The 25,885-nt window shown below is 45.7% G+C and overlaps 1 protein-coding gene across 1 annotated transcript in view; it reads left to right on the top strand.

Moving 5' to 3' along the window:
* The window catches only part of Camsap1 (calmodulin regulated spectrin associated protein 1), a 60,878-nt gene extending 40,993 nt beyond the window's left edge, over positions 1–19,885 (top strand). The window contains exons 9-16 of the mRNA XM_028772836.1: positions 277–361; positions 925–3,292; positions 4,701–4,837; positions 5,307–5,515; positions 5,779–5,878; positions 6,993–7,108; positions 7,654–7,772; positions 16,835–19,885. Coding sequence (XP_028628669.1) covers positions 277–361; positions 925–3,292; positions 4,701–4,837; positions 5,307–5,515; positions 5,779–5,878; positions 6,993–7,108; positions 7,654–7,772; positions 16,835–17,137 — 3,437 coding nt within the window. The 3' untranslated portion in view covers positions 17,138–19,885. The remainder of the gene's footprint in view (positions 1–276; positions 362–924; positions 3,293–4,700; positions 4,838–5,306; positions 5,516–5,778; positions 5,879–6,992; positions 7,109–7,653; positions 7,773–16,834) is intronic.
* Positions 19,886–25,885: the final 6,000 nt, after the last annotated feature.

Raw genomic sequence — 25,885 nt, 5'->3', positions numbered from 1 at the left:
CTGTGCTGAGCACTGCTGTACTGATCACTGTGCTGAGCACTGCTGTACTGATCACTGTGCTGAGCACTGCTCTACTGATCACTGTGCTGTAGCACTGCACTCATCGAAGCTGCTGGAAATTACACTGTTTTGAGCATCCACTTCCCTGAGTGGTGTAGTAGTGGGCTGAGTTAGGATTATTATTACCCAGAGAAATGGCTATTGCACTGAAAGAACTGCAAGTGGTACAGTGTTGGTTACTAAACGCTGAATGTGCTTGTTTCTTCCAAACTACAGATCAGCGACACAGATCGAATTCCTTAACTCGGGTTGATGGTCAGCCACGAGGTGCAGCAGTAGCATGGCCAGATAAAAAAACCAGGTGAGTAACTGAATTGTTTCTATTGAGGTGCTCATTAGACTAAGCATAAGTTCTTCAGATATGTTTCAGGGACTCTTTTAAGATTCACCAAGCTGCTTCAGGGAGCTGGCAGCTAGTGATAGCACAGAAATGCCAGCATGTACTTGCATAGTGGCTGTATGCTCTGTGGTGTCGCAGCAATAGAGGGACACGTGAGGATCTAGCAGGTGTCAGAGGTCTGTAAAAGCAATAGTGCCACCTGTGCTATGGGTACGTTTGCTTTTCATGTTTCTTGTGGTGATTTTACTCAAGGGTTTAAGAAAATATCTGAGCTTTCATTTGTAGTGTGCTAAATATAGATAGATAATCAAGGCTCCTGGGCGGGGCCTTGGTCACTTTAAAGGGTGTGTGAAGGAGTGCTGAGGCAAAGCGCTTGTGAGTCATTCACCAGATGTTGCCTCTGCTGCTGTTTTGTCCTAGAACCTTTATATAAAGCTTCTTCATATAAGACTGGCACTCTGCATACCTTGAGCTCTTCTCCTTCAGGCTGCTCAACAGTGAGTTGGTTTCTCCTCTTATTTCAGGCCCGTGTCACAGCCAACACCGTTTGCTCTCCATCATGCTGCAAGTTGTGATGTGGACCCCAGTTCTGGTGACAGTGTCAGCTTAGCCCGCTCTATCAGCAAGGATAGCTTGGCATCTAATGTTATCCACCTGACCCCACAGAACCAACCCCATTCTTCAGCTGGAAAGACCAATGGGAAAAGCCTCCTGAGCAATGTCAACATTGAGGATGAGGAGGAGGAACTTGTAGCCATCATCAGGACAGATGTGTCTCCTCGTTCCCCAGAGATTCCCAGGATCTCACCTCAGGCCCCAGGCCTGGTGGCAACTGTCAGGTCTCCCCAGAGACAGGCAGACACTCTGGAGAGTAAGCCTGACAGTTTTTACTTAGAGCCCCTGATGCCAGCAGTCCTCCGGCCAGCCAAAGAGAAGCAGATTATCACTAAGGAAGATGAGCGTGGAGAAGGGAGATCAAGGACCATCATGGCCAAGAGGCCTAGTGAGGGCTCCCAGCCTATGGTACGGAAGAAAGCAACTGGTAGCCATGGCAGTCGTGACCTTAACAGAACTTTTACCCCAATTCCTTGTTCAGAATTTACTGCGAGTATTGATCCTGCAGAGGTAGGACCACAGTCAGCAGAAGTTACAGGGGAAGGACAGCCTCTGACCCTGGGTAGATTTGATCCATTACCTCAGGGGCAGGCTGCTGATGGTTTCTTTCTTCATGTAGGCAGGGCTGAGGAAGATGAGGGGAGGTGGTATGTTGGTTCACAGAGTCCCAGCTCCCATGACTCAGAACCCTGGACCATCCTGAGGCAGGACTCAGACTCTGATGTGGCGGATGTAGAGGATACCGAGCAGGATTTTATTGGTGAGGACCATCCTGTGGTTATCCCCAGATATGCTGGTGAGGAAGAGTCAGCCAAATTACAAGAGGATATGAAAGTGAAGGAACACGAAGACAAAGATGATGCCAGTGGCCGCTCAAGCCCTTGTCTGAGCACGACTTCTCAGCTCAGCAGCATGTCCATGGCAAGCGGAAGTGTGAAGATGACCAGTTTTGCTGAAAGGAAGCTCCAGCGGCTCAACAGCTGTGAGACCAAGTCCAGCACCAGCAGCTCCCAGAAGACCACCCCAGATGCATCGGAAAGCTGCCCAGCCCCTCTGACAACATGGCGCCAGAAGAGAGAGCAGAGCCCAGGCAGGCACAGTAAGGACCCTGCCAGCTTGCTGGCTTCTGAGCTGGTGCAGCTGCACATGCAGCTGGAGGAAAAGCGCAGAGCCATTGAAGCCCAGAAGAAAAAGATGGAGGCACTCTCTGCACGGCAGCGTCTCAAGCTGGGCAAGGCAGCCTTTCTGCACGTGGTAAAGAAAGGGAAGGCTGATGGGGCCCCACAGCCACTGAGACCCGAACACTTCATGAAGGAATTCACACAGCACAATGGGGAGGACTTGGATGATGGCACTTGTAAAACTGAAGAGTTCCTTGTCAAAGAAGAACAGAGAGATCTCAGTGACTCTCAGGATGTGGCATTTGTCCATCTACATAAACCCAGGGACCCAGCTACTCTGCATGATGGAGAGAAGCACAGAGTCATTGCTGCTGCTCTCCTGGAGGACAGTGTTGGTGAGGTAGATGTGACTGAGTGTGACTTGTCCATTGAGAAACTTAATGAGACCATCAGTACACTGCAGCAGGCTATACTGAAGATCTCCCAGCAGCAAGAGCAGCTTCTCATGAAGTCCCCCACAGTGCCAACACCAGGCACTAAGAATAACTGCCAGGACCAAAAAGTAAAGGCCCCAGTCCACTTTGTTGAGCCACTCTCTCCAACTGGTGTGCCTGGCCACCGCAAACCCCCACGGCTTGGCCAGGGCCGGAATTCCCGCTCAGGAAGGCCAGCTGAACTGAAGGTTCCAAAAGACAGGCAGCAGGGTTGTTCTCGGAGCAAAACTCCAACACCCAGTGTGGAGGCACTCCCACATTCAAGGTCTTTACCCCCAAGTACCCATCCACGGTCACCCTCCGACCCTGGTGGGGAACTCCCTGAGAAGTGTCTCTTTGACAGTTATAGACTCCATGATGAGAGTAACCATCGGACACTTGTTCTGTCCTCTTGCAAAGATGCAAACATTATCTCAGAGCAGATGAACTTTAAAGAGGGTCTGGATACAAGTGTAAAAGAGGCAGGGCTGAGTGCCTCTGCTGTCACAGGCAAAGAACACACTCTGATGGAGGAGCCGCTGAGGAGCAAGGCCAGCCTCATTGAGGTGGACCTCTCTGACCTGAAGGCCCCTGATGAGGATGGAGAGGTGATTGGTCATGAGAGCTCGGTAGAGCTTGGTGGAGATAGTGACCAGAAGCCTGGGGTTGGTTTCTTCTTCAAGGTAAGTTGGAAGTGTGTTGAAGTGTAGTCACATTGCCTTAGTTGTGAGGGTATCTCATGAACTTCTGTTCTAAGTAGGTTTCATAAAAAGCCAGAGAAGAAACATGTTTGATTTCGTGGGCTATACATTCTGAGGATGTACCCAACCAGATGTAGTCACAGGCAGCACATTCTAGAACCTGATAATTTTCATGAGTCATGAAATACTTTATTTTTGGATGACTTTTTTGTCATTGAAAAATGTAAAAAATGCTCAGAACTCAAATGCTGTACAAAGACATCCAAGCCAGATATGGCCTGTGTGCTTCAGCTTGCCAACCCCTGATATGGAAACCTGGCAGCAGAGAAGCTTTGAAAGGTCTTTGTTTCTCTGCCCTGCACTTCTTTCTCAGAGATGATAAGTATGGCCTCCAGGGTTTCTCCTCTTCTTGATCATGTCTGTTTTCTCCTGACCACATGGTACAGTCTCAGCCTTATAAGATGCATGCTTTATTGACGTGTGTGTGTGTATGTGTGTGTGTATGTATATGTGTATGTATATGTGCGTGTGTGTATATGTGTATGTATATGTGTGTGTATGTATATGTGCATGTTTGTGTGTGTGTGTGTGTGTGTGTGTGTGTGTGTGTGTGTGTGTGTATGTATAATAAGCCTGAGGCTGACATTGGGTGCTTTACCTTATTGCTCTCCACTTTTTGTATTAGACAAGAGTGGATGGGTTCAGAGTGATGTGGCCATAGACCACCTTGAATACGAGGCAGGGTGTCCTGTAGAACCTGGAGTTTAACATTTCAGTTAGCCTAGCAAGCAAGTTTGGTCCACAGACTCTCTACTTTTCATGTACTGGGATCACACAAGTCTGTCTTTCCTACCTGGCTTTTTGTGGGTTCTGGGGATCTGAACGCTGGTCCTTATGCTTACCCAGCAGATATTTTCTCTGCTGAGCCACCTCCTCATTCCCAGTCATACTTTGTATGGTATGGTTGCAGTCGCACTGGTGTTAGCTGAGATGGGGAGAAATGTGTGGCTTTGTAGGGAAACTGAATCTGGTGCGGGGCATGCGAAGGTCATCTAACAGGCTATTTTGATGGCATGGACTTTTTTTTTTCCATTTGTGTCACAGTGTATGTATATACGATAAGCTTATTAATTAAAAAGAATCAGAGCTGGACATGGTAGTGCATGCCTTTGGGAAGCAGAGGCAGACATATCTGAATCTGAGGCCAGCTTGGCCTGCATAGAGTTCTAGGATATCCAGGGCTACGTAGGCTCTATCTTACTCTCCCTCCCATTGAAGTCAGATTTTCTAAGTGTATGTTAAAGTCCTTACTTGATCAGGGTAAGCCTAGGTTGGGTAGTTTAAGGAGTTCCTTGTACTGCCACTGACCATAAAGTAATGGGCTTTGTAGGATGAACAGAAAGCAGAAGATGAGCTTGCTAAGAAGCGAGCAGCTTTCCTTCTGAAACAGCAGCGCAAGGCTGAAGAGGCTCGTGCACGCAAGCAGCAGCTGGAGGCAGAAGTGGAGCTCAAGCGAGATGAAGCCCGGTAACATCTTCCTCAGCAGCCTCCATTTGTCTGTGTCCAGTTGGCAGCTGAGATGTAGATGGTAGACAGCCAGGCTGCTACGTCACAGGGACCAGCATCTCACAGCTCTTCACTCCCTCCTCATTCCTGCTGTTGGACGTTGGCATTCGCTAGCCATGACAGTACACATCTGTGCGGCTCTCATGCCAAGTGCTTCTGTTACTTTCACATCAGCCCTATGCCCTCGGTCCCTGTGTGTTCACTCCCCATTTTAGTGATGAGGCTACCAGCATGCAGCATAGGAAATACATTGTTTGTGGTCCGGAGAGTTTACTAGATGATTCAGTCCCAGCCTATCCCTTAAACTCCCATAGTTCCAAGAATCTACAGAGAGCACCACAGATCTTAGGGTTGCAGTGGGTGGATCTGGTATATTTGTCCTTAGGAAGAGAACCTCTGACCCACCCTCATGAATCCATTTGGCTCCTAGGCGTAAGGCTGAAGAGGATCGACTCCGGAAGGAGGAGGAGAAGGCAAGGCGAGAGCTCATTAAACAGGAGTACTTGCGGAGGAAGCAGCAGCAGGCCCTGGAGGAGCAAGGACTTGGCAAACCTAAATCAAAGCCTAAAAAGCCTCGGCCAAAGTCAGTTCACCGGGAAGAGTCTTGTAGTGACTCTGGCACCAAGTGCTCTTCCACCCGTAAGCTCCTCACCCTGTGCTGTGCTTGCTGCTTAGTGCTGAGCGTCTCTGTCTCACTGTGAGAGGCGGGCTGGGATGGGGAGCATCCCTTTAAACAGGCTTAAGGGATTGAGACCAAATGCGATGCTCCGAGATGGCCAGGGACTTGCAGGGTTTGGGCAGAGAGTTGGGATTTACACGGGGGCTCTGTAACAGTGAGTTAGGACAGCAGGGTGGGCCTGTAAACTTGTTCACAGTTGGTCCACTTCTTGTTCCTACAGCAGATAACTTGAGCCAAACTCACTCTGGCTCCAGCCTATCGTTGGCATCTGCAGCAACAACAGAGCCTGAGAGTGTTCATTCGGGGGGCACACCTTCTCACCGGTAAGGAGGCCAAGAAACTATGAGGTATCTTAGTGCACTTGTATGGACAAGGAGAAGCTTCCAGATCAAAGCTGAAGGAGAGACCAGTTCCACAATGTTTAGGAGGAAACCCAGCTTACCCCTACCAGGGCTCAATGTCTTTCCCTCCTTCGTTCTTTCCCCTTGACCTCCCTGTCACGTGTGTGCACTTCTTGTTGCCTAGGAGTAAGTGGGTGACACTTAGCCCCGTTACCCCCATACCTCAGTGTGTATCTCATTACATAGTACTTGTCAAACTGTCGTCTGGCACAGCCTTGGACTATGGGTCAGACAGGAACCAATGCTTTTGGGCTATTGGATCATTTAAAGTGGTATTTTTCATTTTCTACCAGCTGTTAAAAGCCCCTCTTTGGGTTACAAAGTAGTCTTACAGGTGCTGTGGGTACCTGTCTTGGCATCAATGAATTTTTACTGTAGCTTTAGCTGGGAGCTTCTACATGGTGTTGACTTCTTGTAGCTGGGGCTTCATTTGATGGTGTCATGTACAAGCATCATGTGAGTGCTCTCTGTGGAGAGGAGCCTTCATTCCTCCTTGATGTCTAGTGAGTTTTTGTCTCCTGGACTTGGGAGGACTCCTAGGGAGCCTTGAATGGTGCTTTTTTTTTTTAGTTTTGTTTGGGAGTTAGTTGTCTAGCTAGATTCTACTCCATCCCTGTCAGCCTGCCTAGAGAGCATCAGACTACCTTCTACATAGTTTTCTCAGACTTCGGCTTTGGTATTTATGTTCATGATCCAGCATCCCTGCATGTACAGCCCAGTCCTGCCAGGGATCAGAGAGTATCTGAGGCATAGATGTTTAGATTAGCCCCACTTCAGCCCCTCCTTCCCTAGGACTCATCCCTTGCTTGGTGACTGTTAGTCTTCTGTAGTCATCTAAACCTGAGCCAGCAACAGTCACTCCGTGCACTCATGGTGACACTCTCTGACAGTGGCCAATAAAGGCTCATCAAGTCCTCCACCTTCCCAGGAAGGCCCTGTTGTAGCAGTGGGCATGCTTCTTGCCCTGATGGTATGGGTGGTCATGGAGAAGTAAGGAGAAGTGCAGTTTGAGCACCTTGTCTTTTTCTGCCTGCAGAGTTGAATCACTGGAAGCCTTACCTATCCTGAGCCGCAACCCCAGTCGGAGCACAGACCGAGACTGGGAGACTGCATCGGCAGCTTCCTCTTTGGCCTCTGTGGCCGAGTATACAGGTAATAGCCATACAATGGCTTTAGGGTATATTGCCCACAGAGGCACTTGCGTATAACACTCTTTAAAATAAATCTTTATTTTGGCCTAGAAGTGTTGTTTTTTGTTTTGTTTTTAGTTAACATTTACTCAGTGACAGAGCTATATCTAACTGCTGGCTGTCCACAGCAGGGACACAGTAGTGACCCTGATCAGACCTCACATTTGTCCCATGGGCAATATAATGCCAACTGCCTGCTATTTTGAGAGCAGAGATAAAGCAGGATCATACATCCTGGGCACTTTCCGGTTTCTGGGTTTGTAATTTATATAGTAAAGAGACTCAAGTCAGAAAGTAGCAACGATTACTTTAATCTGTCTTTTTTCTTTTTTTTTTTTTTAATTCTTTTGAGTAGATATGAAGAAGCCTTTATAGTCTGTTTTTAGAAATGCATAATTGTCCATGATCTAAGCTTTTTGTATTTTGCTTCTGAGAGAAGTGTTGCTATTTTGTGTGTGCTTGTGACCTATGCTAATAATTGTGCAATTTTTGATCTGGTTTTCTTAGGTCCTAAACTCTTTAAGGAGCCCAGTAGCAAATCAAACAAACCAATTATTCACAATGCTATCTCCCACTGCTGTCTGGCTGGAAAAGTGAATGAACCTCACAAGAATTCAATATTGGAGGCAAGTGTTAAATTTTATGGTGGTTATACATAGAGTAAAAACAAATTCTGTTAGCCTTTGTTGTTTGTGCAGAGGTATGTTCTCTTCCTGTTATTTTAAGCTGTCCTGTTACTGAGTATATGTGGAGTCTTTTTCTCCTAATTACCACGTAGAGGGTTTTGTGTCCTGAGGCAGGAACACAGAGTTCTTGTAAGGTTGTGGGGGACCCCTGTAGAAAAACAGGATTTTGACAGAAAGGTGGATTATTAAATCAATTAATGGTTTCATTTGGGACAACACTAGACATAGGTCTTTTTAGCCGAGGAAGAAGATACTTCTGTTCATGGTAGGTATGGTGTATTGGCCATGGGAGGGGCAGGACCTGGTCCAGTGGGCCACATTCCTGTGGGGAAACTGTGGATATGGATTCGATTTGTTTCTGTTTTTGTTTTGGGTTCTGGCAGTGGAACCAGAGCCTCATGCATTCATAGTAGACAAGTACCCTGCCACCTAGCACTCGCTCTGTCCCCAGAGTGGGTTAGATATTTTTTTTTTAATTTATTTATTTTATGTAAGTACACTGTAGCTGTCTTCAGACACCCATATGAGGGCATCAGATCTCATTGCAGATGGTTGTGAGCCACCATGTGGTTGCTGGGATTTGAACTCATGACCTCTAGAAGAGCAGTCAGTGCTCTTAACCACTGAGCCATCTCACCAGCCCGGGTTAGATATTTTTAAGTGGCAGTGTACTTGATTCAGAAAGAAGGCAAGAGACCCTGCTGTCCTACTAGTGAGTGTCCATGGCTGGAACAGGAGTTAGAAGGGTGGGCCTTGGAGACACTTTGGGCACCTGAGTTACCAAGAACTTAATTTAAAAGTTGGGTCAGGTGAAAAACTGCTCATCTTTTCTGTGTCAGTTGTCACTTCCTTGAAGCTGTCTGTCTGCTGGGTGTGGTAGCTCATGCCTATAATCTCAGCATTTAAGAGACCGAGGCAGGAGGATTCCTGTGAGTTTGAGGCTAGCTTGGACTGTAGTATGAGACTGAGAGCGAGAGGGGAGGGGGGAATATCTTAGTAGCCTTTCCAAGTTCAAGAATCCAGAAGGCAGTTAGAAAGTGAGGATCAAAGTTAGGGTTTGACATGCTCTTCACAGTTGGGACTTTTCAGTATGAGTGCCAGGAGGGAGGGCCACACCTGCACAGTGAGTGCTTAGAGTGTGGGTATTGGTGAGCAGTGTGCTTTGGTCCAGGGAGGACTACAACCAGAATAATATGCTGCGTCTTCAGCAGTAGGGTCTTACCATCTAGGGAGGAGTAGGCAGCCAAGGACAATGGTAGTACTCTATGTTTGGAGCCTTTGGCCTCCTTGACTTGTAAGGAAGTATTCCATGCCTGACACTGAGGTTTTTTTGTTTAATAACGCATGATTTGGGGGAGGCACATTGTCCACTCATGCAGGGCATCTCCATTCCTTTAAAACTCCTTTTAAACTTTTTTTATATTTTAGTAAAGTTAGAAATTAGTGGGCTTCCATAAGACATCTATTGTTATTATTATTGTTATTATTATTACTGTTAAAGACTAGAGAGATGGGTCAGTAGTTAAGAGCTCTTTCTACTCTTGCAGAGACCCCAAGTTCAGTTCCCAGTACCCATATGATGGCTTGTAACCACCTGTATCTCTGATTTCAAGGAATCCAATACTCTCTTTGGATATCAGACACACATGTGGTAAACACACACACACACACACACACACACACACAGGCAGAACATTTACTAGTTACACAAATTTAAAAAAATGTTTTTAAAAGGAATACACTATGCGGCTTTCGTTGTGTAGTTTTATATCAGCTCTTCTCTTCTACTCTGGTGTCTGCATGTTGTCTTGGTGCCATACCATGGCCAGGAATGGCTTTGGAGTGTGGTTTGAAGTCAGATATAGGGTACTTTCTCTTCTTTTTTGCTCAGGATTGCTTTTGCTGTGTAGGGTCTTTGGTACTTCCATATAAGGTTTGTTTGTTTTTTTGTTTGTTTGTTTTTGTTTTTTTGTTTTTTGTTTTTTTGGGTTTTGTTTTGTTTTGTTTTTCGAGACAGGGTTTCTCTGTGTAGTACTGGCTGTCCTGGAACTCACTCTGTAGATCAGGCTGGCCTCAAACTCAGAAATCCACCTGCCTCTGCCTCCCGAGTGCTGGGATTAAAGGTGTGTGCCACCGCTACCTGGCCCATATAAGTTTTAAGATTTTTTTCCTATTTTTATGAACTTTGACACTGGGATTTTGATGGGGATTGTGTTGAATCTTGAGTCTGTGGCTTGCTCTTGGTAGGATGACCACTTTCACAATATGAATCCCACCAGTCCATGAACATGAGAGGCCTTCCATCTTCTAGTATTTTCCTCAGATTTTTTTTTCAGTGTCTTAAAGTTTTCATTATAGAGGTCTTTGACATCCGTTGTTAGTGGGGTGGGGGGAAGTGTTTCTGTGGGGGGAGGGTTCAAAACAGGGTTTCTCTATGTAGCCTTGGCTATCCTGGAACTCACTCTGTAGATGAGGCTGGCCTCAAACTCAGAGATCTGCCTGCCTCTGCCTCCCAAGTGCTAGCTGGCAATATATATATAATATAAATATATATTTAAATATAACATATATTTAAATATAATATAAATAAATATATATATTTATATATATAATATATATATTTTATAGAGTCTATTGTGAATGTAATTATTTCCCTTCCAGTTTGTTTGCCACTTGTAAATAGGAAGGGCACTTATTTTGTATGTTAATTTTGTTTCCTGTCACTGTGGTGAAAGGGTTTATCAGATCTCAGAGTTTTCTAGTGAAGTCTTAGGGTTTGTGTATAGGACCCTATCATCTACATATAAGAGATCTTATTCTTTTCCTATTTATATCCCTTTTATTTGCTTGTCTTACTGTTTGAGCTAAGACTTCCAGTATTGTAACAATACAATACTCTGTCTTGTTCCCAATTTTAGGGGAACTGCTTTTCTGAGTTTCAACCATATAAAATAACATTGACTGTAGATTGATTATATACAGCCTTTATCATGTTGAGTTATGTTCTTTCTATTCTGGGTTTCTTTGGGATTCTTTATTATCATTTTTTAGATTTATTTATTGTAAGTGTATGTATATGTGCTACATATATCTGTACCACATACATATATGGAAATTAAAACATTTATTGATAATTTTCTAGACGGAGACCAAGTACCAAAGTTAAATCAGGATCAGATAAATTATCTAAACAGTCCCATAACCCCTAAAGAAATAGAAGCAGTCATTAAAATTCTCCCAACCAAAAAAAGTCCAGGACCAGATGGGTTTAGTGAAGAATTCTATCAAACCTTCAAAGAAGACCTAATACCAGTTCTCTTCAAACTGTTCCACAAAATAGAAACAGAAGGAACACCACCTAATTCATTCTATGAAGCCACAGTTATGCTGCCTAGTCTCCCTTGGAGATGGAACTGTTTCTGTCTAATCAGGAACCTGTCACAATTTCCTTTCCTAGAGGACTTCATCCGAGATTTTTTTTCCATTTCTATCATGTTTAATGTTCCAAATAGATTTTAAAACCTGGTTGAGTGCATATTACTTTTAGTTTCAGAAGATATCATGTATATTCAAGAGGCATTTAATTATTATAAATTATTTTGATGACTTAAAAAAAAGAATATGAATCAGAAATTGCAGCCTCATTTCATTTTCTAAGTATCATTTGATTTATAGTTGTTCATTTTCCAAGGGTTCTCAGACCTTTTTTTTTTTGAGACAAGCATTCACTCAGGAGTTTGGACTGTCCTGGAACTCACTGTGCATCTTAGGCTAGCCTTGAATTCACACGGTGATCTTCCTGCCTCAGACTCTCAAATGCTGGATTACAGACTTGAGCTGCCATGCTTTTGGCTACCTCTCACATTGTTGCAATGAATAAACTTTATATTCAAATATATAAAGAACATTTATTGATTTTATATATTGAGCCATTCCTTCATTTCTAGAATAAAGCCAGCTTAATCGTGGTGAATGATCTTTCTGATGTGTTTTTGAATTTAGTTTGCAAGTAATTTGTTGAGAACTTTATATCTGATCATCAGGGAACATGTCTGATTTTTTTTTTTTTTTTTGTGGTGTGGTTTGTTATTAGTCTGTCTTCTGATTTGGGAATTGAGACAGTTAATACATTATTAAATTATTAAAGCATTATTATTGAAAGTTGTATGTTTTACTATTTAGTTGACCTAGTAGTATTTGGACCATCTCTCTTCCTCTTGAATCAGTTGTTCATGTGTTAACATCTCAGTTGAATGATGTGCTGTCCTTTGTACAGTGATGATATCCAGCAGTTGGTAGTTGATCTAATAATTGACATCATACTCGGAGAATAATACAGAGTTTACACCAGGTTCCCTGGGCTGCTGAGCTTCACACTTAACACTGCTGTAGCCCCTAGAGGGCTGGGTTAGGGGGTTTCTTTCTTGCTGCTTCCAGTAGTAGTAGCCTTTGTCCTGTATATTCATATTTAATTATAACATAATAAAGGAGGTTCTTCTCTGATCTGTCTTTGTTGTTCTTAATGCTTCCTATGTGTGTATTTAAGTCTCTTTTTCTTAGTTCTGGGAAACTTTCTGTTGTATTCTTTGGAAATGTCTTGTATGTCTTTGGAATGAGATTCTTCTCTGCTTGTAACCCATAGGTTTTGTTATTTTGAGTTCTTCAGGGATTGCATTTAACTCTGAATAGATGCCTTTGCTATAGGATTGGTTAGTTTTCTTGGAATTATGTTGTCTTGCTTTTTTGTCTTATTTCTTTTAAAAAATGTTTATTTTTATTTTATGTGTTACGGATATTTTGCCTGTTTGTATGTCTGTGCACCATGTCCATACAGTGCCCGAACTGGCCAGAAGAAGGTGTTGGATCCTCTAGAACTGCAGTTAGATTGTTGTGAGCCACCATGTAGGTGCCAGGAGTTGAACTCTCATCCTCTGGAAGAGCAGGAAGTGCTTTTAACTGCTGAACCTGCTCTCCAGCCCCAATTTGTGTGTATGTGTGTGTGTGTGTGTGTTTTATTATGTGTTGAGACTGGTGAATCTGGTACTTTTATTGCTTGCTTTTTTTTTTAAAAAAAGTCAACTGTATTCTTTCCTGTACCGTGTTCAGTTGGGATGTGGTACTGTTGAACATGTAGTTCAGAAACAGTTTCTACATTGAGTAGCTCAGGGTACCTGGTATAAACTGTTATTTTCTGAATACGATGTTAATTGTGCTAAGTTATTATCACTGGATATGTATTAGCTAATTAGCAACGGTGGCCCCTTTCACTTCAATAACGCTAGAGGATAAGCAACCAAGGATAGTACGGGGTGTACTCAGATCTTAGTTAATAAGGTTGGTGGTGAGAGACAGATAGGACGGATAAGATAAAGTATTAGATAGACTTTGAAAAGAAAAAAACATCGGTGTGGGGTATTATTAGGCTTCACAGATGTGGAGATTGTTAGAGCTCTGGAAGGTGACAGAGAGTGGGCCAGGGGTAAAGGTACTTGCTACCACACCTGACAACCTGACTTCCATCCCCAGGACCCACAGAGGGGAGAGAATTGGCTCCTGCAAGTTGTCCTCTGACTGCACTTGTCCTATGTCCTCCAGCACAAGTAACTAAAAATGTAATTAAGAGAGGGAGAGAGGGGTAGGGAGAGGGAGAGAGATAAAGAGTAAGAGAAAGAATAAAAGCCATGGGAGTAGAGTCTTTGCAGCGTGGCCGTAAAGAGTGCTTCACAGTGACACAGGCGAGGAAACATAAGCAACTGTGCTAAACCCTGAGTGAGCAGTGTACACACAGGCAAGGCCATCATGAGCTTAGATGGGACAGTGGGACTCAGACTAGAAAATAAGAAGTAAAAAGGAATGCTCACAAGTGAACCACTGGCCCAGCTGCATTGAGCAGGCGAGGGAAGTTATCAGGTCTCTCTGATTCTCGCAGGCCCCATGGGAGCTGTGAGCCTCTGTCCTCTTGGTGTGTATGGGGTTTTGCCATGTGAGGAATGGGGCATTTGAGTTCTTTCCTTGACGTTCCCTCAGTCCCTTTCACTTAACTGTGGCCTCTTCTTGTCCCAAGGGCCCAATGTATGTCTACTTCTGTTTTTCTAGTAAAATAGCCTATCTACTACGTACTAAATGTACATGTCTCCTCCCACTGGTCAGGTCTCAGCTTGTGGACACAGAGTGGCCTATTTAGACTTTTCTCACCATGAAGATGTTCATACAGAGAGGCGTCATGACCCTGAGAATACCTTTTCTTCACACATGCAAAGAAACTCTAGGCTCAGTTCTGTTACAGCCTATGCCAAGGAGGAAGATGCAGGCAGGGGTGCACCTCCATGTGCAGGTGGTGCCGCGGCCCGCCTCCCCTAAGGACGTGGGACACACAACTGGTACCATGCTTTCTGCATAATCCTTTTGAGAGTTTTTATCCAGTGTTAGTCATGTGGTACCTAGTGAGCCATGTGAAACTAATCCCAAACTCTAGAGGGAAGGCAGAGTTCATGTAATGCTCAGCAAGCTCAATACTCAAAGCCTTCCTGTCAGCGTTGATCTGGACACCTGGGAAGTTAAAGTACCAGCTAGCTTCCTTACAGAGTTGTGCACCAGGGGATACTTGATCTTGAATGTTCAGGGACCCTGATGTGCAACATCTGCCATTCCTGCAGGTGACACTCTTCTTCCTGACATTCAATTCATGTCTAAACACTGTTCGAGTAGTTTCGGTCAGTATTGTATATTATAGACTTCGATTTTTCTTTTTCTACTTAATCTTTTAAAAATTTGTAAGTTGATGGTGCCTGAAGAGATGGTTAAGAGCACTGGCTGCTCTTCCAGAAGCTGAGGTTTGTTGTGGGAAATATTTAAAAAATGGCAGCATCCGTTCGGGCTTGTAGTTACGGAGCCGCCATGTTCCCAACTAGGCTAGGCCTGAGGTCACGAGCAGCAGCAGCAGCAGCAGCAGCGTATTTTCGCCACTGCTTGGCTCATGCTGCTGGCTCAGGCTGTCTGTTCAGGCTGCCAGAGACACTGGCCCTGCCACCCACGAGACACCAATGTGGGAGATGGCTCTGCCAATCTTCCACACTGTCTCCACAAGGCTGGGCTGAGCCCAGACCGTCCCACTATCCACACAGTACCCAGTAGAAATGAGACTCTAATTGTTAAAGATTATCTAATAGCTTATTATTTGGTAATGCTCAAATATCAAGATGCCCACACAATTGGAAGTGTTAACCAGTTAACTAACCTAGATATAAGTTGTTGTTACTCAGGACTGCTCTCGATATATGCATGGTCATCCATGGCTCCTACATCTCTGCCTTCTCAGCTCCTCCTCTTCCTTCTTCTCTTCCTCTTCTCCTTACTCCTCTTCCTCCCATTACTCCTCCCACCTTAGCTCCTCCCAACTTGTGGGGGAAGTATGCTGCTACATATGCTACAGAGGTTTGACTCCTAGACCCACATGGCAGCTCACAACCATCTGTAACTCTAATGTTAGGAGCTCCAATGCCCTCTTCTAGCTTTTGTGGATACCAGCACATGTGATACTTAGACATATTTAGGCAAAACATTCTGGGCCAGTGAGATGGCTCAGTGGGTAAAAGAGTATTTGCCATTCAGGCCTAACAACATGAGTCTGATCCCCAGAACACATAACTAGGGGAAAGGAGAGAACCAGTTTCAAATAGTTGTCCTCTGACCTACACACATGTGCCCTTTCTATCATTCACATGTACATTCTACTACTACAAAGAATAAAATAAACAATAGTAAGCCCATTGGCAAAATCATAAATATTTATGAAAATTATCTCTTCTAAAGCAAAGGTAAGTAAGTCATTGTTTTATATTTTTTATAAATCTTTTAAATTTGGGGTTTTATGGGCAAGAATTGGAACCTTTTTTAGCTCTGGCACACCCTGCTTGTCGCGTGGCCTCAGAATCTCCCTTGCACTCACTGGAGATGGCAGGCTGAAATTATAACACTGGAGTCAGACGGCTGGAAAGGTCAGGAGTCCTCACCACACTCTGGAACTGCTGATACAGAAAGTTTATCTGGAGAGTGCACACATGTTTACAGGTGTGAGACTATAAACTGCTGATACAGAAAAAGTTTATCTGGCCGGGCACTGGTGGCTCATGCCTTTAATCCCAGCACTTGGGAGGCAGAGGCAGGCGGATTTCTGAGTTTGAGGCCAGCCTAGTCTACAAAGTGAGTTCCAGGACAGCCAGGGCTACACAGAGAAACCCTGTCTCGAAAAACCAAGGGGTGGGGAGTTTATCTGGAGTAGTGCACACATGTTTACCGAGTGGAACTTTGTTCTCACACACTTTGTACCGCAAAGCCTGGGAGCAATGTCAACAGTTTGTTGGCTGCAGGTTCTTGGTAACAGCTTTATTAGAATGGGGTGTATTGGCGCAGGCCTTTAATCCCAGCACTCAGGAGGCAGAGGGAGGTAGGTCTCTGAGTTTAAGGCCAGCCTGGTCTACAGAGTGAGTTCCAAGACAGCCAGGGCTACACTGAGAACTTGGGGGTTGGGTGGGGAGGATGTGGGAAGGAGAAGAAATCTAGACTCTAATGCCATAAAATCCATCCTTTGAAAGCTATCACTCAGTGGGTTTCAATGTATTTGGTAGAATAGTGTGATCACTGGTCTACATACTGTCTGTCTCTGTGGATGTCCTTATTCTGGACTTGGCATACAGAAAGAAATCCCAGACCATGTAAGTGACCATGGCAGCCATGACGCTGAGAGACTGTGGTCACAGGATCTCTGTTTATTATTTTCATCCGTTTGGTACAAAGTGTGATGAGCCACAGGCAGTTTTGTATAGAGTTTCCCAGAGAACAGAAAAGTGAAGAGGCTGTGCTGGACCTGTTTTATCTGTTCTTAAAAGAGTATGCTTTTTGGACTTCTACTACCTTGGAATAGTACTCACCCATTGGGCAACAATGGGACTCTGGGGTGTAAGAGTGGAATTCAGTGTTTCCCATCTCTTCCTACTCCCCAGGAGCTGGAGAAGTGTGATGCCAACCACTACATCATTCTGTTCCGAGATGCGGGCTGCCAGTTCAGGGCACTTTACTGCTACCAACCTGATACTGAAGAAATCTACAAACTCACTGGCACGGGGCCAAAGAGCATCACCAAGAAGATGATTGACAAACTGTATAAATACAGCTCAGACCGAAAGCAGTTTAACCTGATCCCAGCCAAGACCATGTCAGTCAGTGTGGATGCACTCACGATCCATAACCACTTGTGGCAGCCCAAGCGACCCACAGTGCCAAAGAAGACCCAGACTCGTAAGTGACCACGGCAGTCAGGACTCTGAGAGGATGTGCTGACAGGATCCCCATTTATTATTTTCATCCATTTTGGTACGAAGTATGATGAGTCACGGACAGTTTTCTACAGAGGTTGCTAGAGAACAGAGAAGATCCTCTCACCACTGATTGCACACATGGATGCTGGGCACTGCGTATCCAGGAGTGAGTCCTGTGCTTTCATGGGCATGGCTGCTGTGGCCCACTGACCACTGAGATCCTCAGAATAAGGGACACCATGGAGTGATCTGGGCTGTGGGCCCCTCACTTGAAGTTCTTCAGGATAAATTAAATGTGATCTGCTCTCTGGCCTCCTTCACCCGGTGCATACTGCCTGATGCCCCATGTTGGCCAGCTGTAATCGTGCGTGATTATAGGGCCGAGGCTTGTTCGGGTCAGGGTGTTTGAATGTCTTCATAAAAGGAGTTCGTATGGGAAATCTTTTTCATTTTAGAAATTGTATGATATTTATTGACTATGTCTACTGCCAACCTTTATATCCAGTTCTAAGATTTCTGAAAAAAACAAACAAAAAAAAACAAAACAAAACAAAAAACAAACAAAAAAAACAAACCTGTTCCTTGCTGCTCAGAAAAAGTTTACTGAAAATGTCAATTCACTAAAAGCACTGAAATCGGCAAAATTTGTGTTCTGCTAAAATGACGTTTACATATTTGGAGTGAGTATTTCTGCCACACAATCAGAAGGGTTGTGGGTACTGCTAGCTGATGCTGGCCTCATTGGAAGCCGGCAGCTAAGCTGGCTTTAGCCACCACTGGTTAGGTCTAGGCAATGTGCTGGTATGTTCACTTTAATAAAGGCAGATTTTGGTATAGTAGCATACGTTCCACCCTTGGCTGCCGGCTCCTTCGTGGTGTTGTGATGGCCTGGCTTGCCTACCATATAGTTCTTGCTTCTGGAGGAACAGCATGCTCGGTGCCGTGTGCTGTCTAAGGTGAGGTTGGTAATTCTGCATTTTGCCTCTTTTAAAACGTGGTGGTTATTTGCAGTTATTTCAGAATGGGGTAGCTGCTTCAGGTCTCTTCCCCACTGGTCCCTGTGGCAGCTGTCTGCTTCAGAACAGGCGTTCCTGGGGAGCAGAGGTGCCCCAGCGATGAGCCAGCTGTTCGAAGACCCTGGAGCCACTTGTAGTTTTGCACATTTCCTTTTGAGAGTGTTACTTGAATCTGTCTCAACTGCAGGAGAGAATTGAAGAGAACAGAGGGAACTCAGACGTCTCAGTGTTAGCACTGGCCGTGTCAGGCAGACGGGAATGGAGCATGGGACAGAAGGCTGGAGGGGTGGGGTGAGGTGAGGTGAGGTCTGGTCTTCTCTTCCTTTGTGACTGTATCCAGTCAGGAGTGGCAGGCGCTGTGCTGTATGAGCAGTAAAGTCTGTGACCGCCTGTCACCGGCTGCCCTGTGTGTTTTCATTTCTCACTGTGCACTTGATGTTACCATATTTATTTTAAGAGAGCACTACAATGTAATAAAGTAACGAGCTGGCTTTCTGTTAACTGTGTGGTTGTCACAACTCCTTCTCCTGACAGTGTCGCGCAGCTCCTGGCTTCAGGGCACTGCACATGACTTTCATGTTACCTAGGAATTTGTTTTTCATGAAGAATTGGAAGACCCGGTGTAGAGCAGAAAGTTACATTTCTGCTCCACTTCTGATGTGGTGAGTTAGCACGTGGCCTGTCTTGAAGGCTGTCTCAAGCGCAGGCTGTGGAAGCCATGTGGCTTGATGGCTTAGAATCACCCATGCCTTCTGTGTGCCCTGGCACAGCAGTAGTTTTTATTAGGAAGTTTACGGTACAGGACTTAGCAATGGTGATCTGGAGTCTCCAGGGTGTGGATACTTTGTCTCAACCAGCTGTGCTGGGAAGACTGCTCATTTAGCCTCTCAGGCAGAAAGTGTCAAGTAATTCAGTACATGACAGTTCATGTGGGTCATTCCTTAGTAATGACAGACTCCAAGGAGCCCAGATTGGTTGGCATTAAAAATATTTTTCAGAAATAAATGTGCAGACAGGATATTAGGGGGCTAATACATACACCTGTATGTGTGTGTAGACATGGGATATACCTATATGTGCATATATGAGTATATGCACATGAATGTGTGTAGATGGCCTGTGTACATATGTGTGTATGCATGCCAAAGATACCATTTCTAGTGTGACCTTTTGACCTGGTATTCTAGGTGTGTTCCTGCAATACAATCTCCAGTCAAACTTTTCAGGCCTAGACTACTTCAGGCAATATTGAAAAGTGACATAGTACAAAATATACTTCTAGATTGTTTGAAACTGTGGTTGTTATTTTGAAGAAGAAAGTGTTAAAGTAAATTTTTCTTGTTGAAAGTTAATCAACTTGGGTAAACCTTTATAGATTGGTGCTGGTTTACCTAGTGAAATGGCTTTGATCTTGGTGACCTGACCCTATTGGTGGTTTCATTTTATGGTTACCTGTGTCCAGTGTCACATGTGTAAAGCCAGTACTATCTCCTGCATTATGTTTGTGGCCAAGTCACAAGCCCCACTGGGAAGCAGCCATGCCCAGCATCCTCCTGTTTCTCACTGATTCCTTGGCAATAAACTTGTACCTTGCAGGCTCAGGGTCTCCCTGGTGTCTGAGGTGCACTCTGGTGCTTCTGCTATCTGGTGTCACTGGTGTTCTGAGCTCTGTGCTGCTGTGATACATGAAAATCATAATAAAAACCATGACCAAATGCAACTTGGGGAAGAAAGGGTTTATTTGGCTTACAATCCACCATTGAGGAAAGCTAAGACAGGTACTGAAGCAGAGACAGTGGGGGAATGCAGTCACTGGCTTGCCCCCCGCCCCCCACCCCGCCGGCTTGCTCTGCTGCCATCTTCACACAGGCTAGACCCTCCTAAACCCCTAGGAGGCAACTCCTCAGTGGGGATTTCTCCTCCTAGGTCTTTCTAAGTTTGTGTTGAGAAAAGCTGTACCAGCACTGAAACCTGTGAGTGGTGTCCACGGGATCTTCTGGTGCCACCATGACACCATTGGAGGGCTAAAGGTGTGCTATGATGTCAGAGCTGTGATGCAAACTCCCCTGACAAAACACTCAGTGCATGGATAACAAGTTCCTCCCCTAGCCCCTTCATCCCACCTACTGTTTGCCGGGTTTGTGACCTGGGAAAGTACAATTAGTGTCCGTCTCCATCCAGGGTCTCTCTGAGTGTCGTCTGCTTCCCTGATTGCCCAGGTAGTAAGGAGGAGCTATGACGACACCTGCATGATAAGGAAGAATATGTAGCCCAGGCTGCACTCCATGAATGGTTCAAGTCAGGGTGTGGTCATTCTTTATAGTTAGGATGGGTGCTACAAACCTAGCAGCAGTATGATAGCATCTGTCCTGTGAGAAGGAGACCCACGTCACACTTGTTCTAAAAGCTGGTGCCTGAGCAAAGATCCTGGTTGGTGTTCCTCTGTGCACCACAAACTTCAGAGAGTAGGGTGCCTGTCCCCATTCCAAGATAAGACCCATAATATCTCAGCTTTGTCTCCTCCTGGCTGGAAATGACCCTGTCCTACAGAGAAAGAGTCTCATGCCATAGGCAGGAGAATGGTCCCTTGTGTTTGGGAGGGAGGGGTGTTCTTTCATGTTTGATTATGTGGACTGGTGGAAACCCTGGGTAGCCACTGTTATTAATTGTAGACACAAAGCTGGGTAGCCTGAGAGAGTGGCCCTGTGCTTGCTGTTGTATGGGGATTTAGGACCAGCCAAGCCCCAGGGTCTGGAGCTGGAAACACGGGCTTCTGCATGTTTAAGTTGAATGGATACAGCTGTTGTTTCAAAAGACAACTTGGTTTTTGATCTCTGTACTGGGTCTGTGGTTCAAGGTAGACCTTTATAAATGGGAGTGGGACAGCCAGGCAACACGGGTGAATTCTCACAAGTTGTGTGCTGGGCTCACCTTTCTTACCAGGTTTCCCCTTATGTATCTTATTCCTAGGTTCTGTTCAGTAGTAAGGCTTTATCTGCTCAACACCAGTCCACTTACCTGCCGCTGTGGTGTTAGGAACATGTTCGGTGCTGGTAATTGCATAGTGACAGTTAAGCTGTTTGTGTTTGTTTGTCTCACAAGCAACCTGTTTCCTGTTTCTTGTCCCAGGAGAGCAGACTCTGGCAGGAACAGTGCTCTGGGGAAACACAGGCACTACTGGTTAACAGTAGATCCTGTCTCCACTCTGGGACATGTGGTTCTACGCTTGGCACCAGATGAGGATACCATTTGCTATTGCCCAGGAATTGTTCAGAGTTATGGTAATCTCTGTTGAGCTGGGTAATAACCACCAGGTATGAGGACATCTCCCTTTGCCTGTTAGTAATTGGTGGATGGTCAATAAAAGTGGTTAAACTTCTGTCAAGTGAACTCGAGGAAAAGATACTTGCCTCTGCACCTGGGTTCAGGTAGACCATAAGATTTAATATCAAGCAGATCCTGGGAGAGCAGGGAACATGTCCTTAGCAGCATCAACTACTGAGCATGCTGGAAACAATGAAGTCAGCGGTCCCCTTCCTAATGTCTGTGAGTATGGACCTGGCCTGGGGTTTGCTCTGGGATGGTAGGTTTGCTCTCGGACTACCATGTCCCGTGTGTCTATAGAGATAATCCCTTCCTGCAGAACTCCCAGAGGTGCTAGGGGCTACATGTGTGTTGAGGACTGGAAGAGCCCTTCCAGGACAGTCTGTCCTCTACTTAAGCTCGTGCACAGTTCTCTGTTCTGTCTCCCTCCCCACAACTGCAGACTTATTCATACGCCTGGCATATTTTGCCTAGAGCTACAGAAATAGATAGGGCATCCACCTTTGGGTATCTGGGGGCAAAGGAGAGGCCCTTTGAACCAGGTGGTCTTGGTGCCTTCCAAGTTCACCCATTCCCATGGGCACTACCTTGCCACAAACACCGCAGGGAATCTTCTGCTGTGCGATGGTTTTTCTTGCCCTAGATTGCAACTACAGCCATTGAATAACCAGCCCAGCTTCCAGAAGGTAGTTGTGAGCTACTTGACATAGGATCGGGAACCAAACTCAGGTTCTCTGGAAGAGCAGCAACCTCTTAACCATCTCACCAGCCCCTTGCTGTGCTATTAAATAGGCACAGGCCAGAGCATGTAGGTACAAGTTGACCCTTCTCTCTCAGCCTTCCTCAGTGCCACCAGGTGCTTGTCATTCTCCTTTGGAGTGTCCTTAGTGCTATGTGGGATGCCGTGTCGGCAAGCCTGTGGCAATGTGTACCAGCATTCAGTTGGCACTTGTGTGGGTAGAATGGAGGTATGGGTTGACTACTCCATGAGACAGTGCTCCTGAGACTCGAGGCTCCCTGCTCCAGAGAAGAAAATGCAGCCAGCATGTAAACCAGGGGCCAGGCCTTGAGGCTTGATATACAAAGTCAGATGGCATAGTAGAGAGGGCACATCTGGGACCCACGGAGGCTGCTGGGGAAGCAGAGAGGGTAGAGCCATTGCCCTCTGGCTTCCTAGTGAGAGAAGTGGAGGATTTCAGGGGAGGGCCCCACAAGTCCTGCTCCTGCTACATGAGTCTGTGGGCCTACCTGTCCAGGTACTGATCCACAGTGGGCTCATGGAGAGGGAGTCCTGGAGGGTCCGGGCTTTAGATCAACATGGGTTGTCATTTGTTCAGCCATGTGTTCATCGAAACAATGGTGGCTCCCCTCCTGTGAAATTACAGTTTCCTTGGCCCCTTTTAACTTTTTTTTTTTTGAGACAGAGTTTCTCTGTGTAGTCCTGGCTGTCCTGGAACTGTCTCTAGTCCACACTGGCCTTGAACTCAAAGAGATCCTCCTGCCTCTGTCTGTGCCGCCGCTACCACCACCACCACCGAGCTCTTGGTGGGCATTTATGACCACATGAAGTTGGCCATATTTCTCTCTCTTCATTGTCTGGTTGTACTTTTTGCCTTGTAAGCTATCTATACAAGTTTTTGCCTATTTTGTTATCTTTTGCAAATTGATTAGCTTCTTTCACCTTTCATACTTTATGTTAAATAATTCTTAAGATTTCTAGGGCTACATTATCAACTTTTTGTTACTAGTTTTGAAAAATTCTATGCTATAGGGTCGTGAAGACTTTTAAAGTATTCTCGAAAGCTTCTTGGTTTTGGCTCATCGGTTCCCAGCCTGCCATATACCTGGGGTTGGCTTTGGGCTGGGGAAAATGTAGGCACCTTGTCTGTTTGCTACTGGGTAGAGCTCCAGTGTCCAAGACTGTCTTGTTTGTCCCCTCCACTCACTGTCAGCAGTGCTGCCTGCTCTGTGACTGTGTTCCTCTTCTCTGGGCCTGTGGTCTGTGGGTGGGTACCTGGTGAGGGCCCACCCCAAGAGTTATGTTAAGTACAGGTAGGGAGCTGGGACCACAGAGGTAACACAGCTCTTCAGAAGGCTGTTAGAGGACACTGTCTGGGCCTTCCAGGTGAGCCCTGGCTGTCCCTGCAGCTTGGCTCGCTGGGAGTGTGCTGGGGAGTTTGTACCTGTACTTCATGTTTCCTGTTAATAGCACTGATGCAGGCAGCATATAAACACAAAGGGTTTTTCTGTGAAACTTACCATGAGCAAGGAATGTTTTCTTGTCCTTGCTCTGCAGTACTTAAAGGCTTTGGTTTGTCTTTCTTGCCTCCGTGCTGTGCCTGTTGAGTTTTACAGGATGCATTTTATCCTACTGAAAAGATGGTGACTCTTTTTTTTTACTGTTATTTCTTCCAGGTGTTTAGACAAACCTGTGTTCCTGGAATAAATGACCCAGCTTTGACCTACATATTGTCAGACTTAGTCTGCTGACAGTTTGTAGTGTTTATGCTAGAAGATGACCTGACATCTGGGAACACTTGCATTCATGTGTCCCCCACCCACCTACGTCTTACTGCACAGTGTGCCCCTCACAGTCCTGGAGGCTGGAGACCAGAGATAAGGGGTGACAGGGCTAGCTCCTCTATCCACTCTCCTCCTCTCACACAGTCTGTCCCCGGTGTCCTCCTGTATCTGTGTCCTGACCACTTAGAAGATCACCAGTGAGATGATAGGCTTGGATCACTCATGTTCTTGTCTCTGTGGTCCTTCTCTTTCTTTTCTTTTTTTTTTTTTAAAGATTTATTTATTTATTTTATTATGAGTACACTGTAGCTGTCTTCGGACACACCAGAAGAGGGCATCCAATCTCACTATGGATGGTTGTGAGCCACCATGTGGTTGCTGGGATTTGAACTCTGGACCTCTGGAAGAGCAGTCAGTGCTCTTAACCGCTGAGCCATCTCTCCAGCCCAAGGTCCTTCTCTTTCAAAACCTTCCAGCAAACCCAATAATATTCTAAAGTTCTTTGGCCTAGGACTTCAACATATGAATTGGCATACATATAGCTATGGCAAATGTCATCTCAGCCAGGCTTCTACTGGGAGAGCTGACCTCACAAGAGTTTCCTCCCATTTCTGTATGGTAAAATACTAGAAACTGCCCAAAGAACACAGCGATGTGTGTTAGATATGAAACACAACACCATAACACGAGCACTATGGTCACTAAAGCTGGAGGAGCATAAACTTGCAGCCAGCATGGGCGACATAGTGTGACTCTGAGGTGTACAGGTGAGGAGCAACAGGGGAGGTTCCAGTGGTCGTGGCAGAGTAGGTGATGGATGAGATGTTGGTTTCTACACTGGGGGCACAGAGGTCGGTCCACACTGAACTGCTGCCTGGCTGCTGATGGGCCTGGTGTACTTTAGTAGTTAACATATGTAACAGGGATCACGAAGTGGGGTGAAGTGCTCCAGTTACCAGCTGGTCTGGTCTGATACGATGGAGGACCAGGATCAGGGAAGTGTAGAGGACAGCAGGAATCAGAATTCTTCTCTAGGTTCAAGCAGTCTGGGAGGATGCAGTTCTCAGTTGAGGGACTGTTAGAAGGCAGCCTTCATTTGATATCTGGACACTAGGCAACAGGACTCACTGGACCAAAGTGCTGAGGGGCAGAGGCAGAGCCTGGCAACCCTGAAATGCCTCTGGCTGTCTCACTATGCTCTGCCACCAGCATATGCTGTGGCAAGAATTCTTGTGGTGTTTTGGAGTTGTTTTATGTATATGAATGTTTGCTACATGTGCTTCAGGCCAGCATCAGGTCTCCTGGAACTTGGGTTATAGATGTTTGTGAGCTGCTGGGTGGGAACTGGGAACCAAACATGGGTCCTCTGGGAGAGCAGCAGTTCTTAATTACAAGGCCATCCTTAGGCAACCCTCTTGCACTCCACACACTCCTCCCTTGCCCCACTTTTTTTCCCTACAGGGCCTAATGTAGCCCCAGCTGGTGTTGGAATATATACCAGGCTGGCCTCTGCTTCCTGAATCCTGGAATCAAATGGGAACCACATCCCACTTGGTTTGTGTCCTCACTGTGCCTTAGTAGATAAGAGTCCATCTTCTCACATGGCTTAGGAAAAGTAAAGTATTTTGGTGAAATATTAACAGATACGTCAGTGCCTCCAAAGTAGGGAGGATGGGCTAGACCAGCCTCTGCAAGTCAGCAGTGCAGCCTGCAGCATTTGCTTATGTCAGTGCTGTATGCTGATCTTGTTGGCTCCAGAGCCGTTGTGAGAGTAGGCAGAGCAGGGACCAGAAGTGCTGCTTTGGGGAGAGGGGCAGGGAGGTCTGTCCCAGCCTGGTTGCCATTTATGGCTTCCTTGAGCTCTCAAGATGGA

This window comes from Grammomys surdaster, unplaced genomic scaffold (assembly GCF_004785775.1).
Source record: "Grammomys surdaster isolate TR1022 unplaced genomic scaffold, NIH_TR_1.0 219, whole genome shotgun sequence".
NCBI lineage: Eukaryota > Metazoa > Chordata > Mammalia > Rodentia > Muridae > Grammomys > Grammomys surdaster.
Note: the sequence above shows the minus strand (reverse complement) of the source record. Positions and strands in the feature narration are given on the sequence as shown.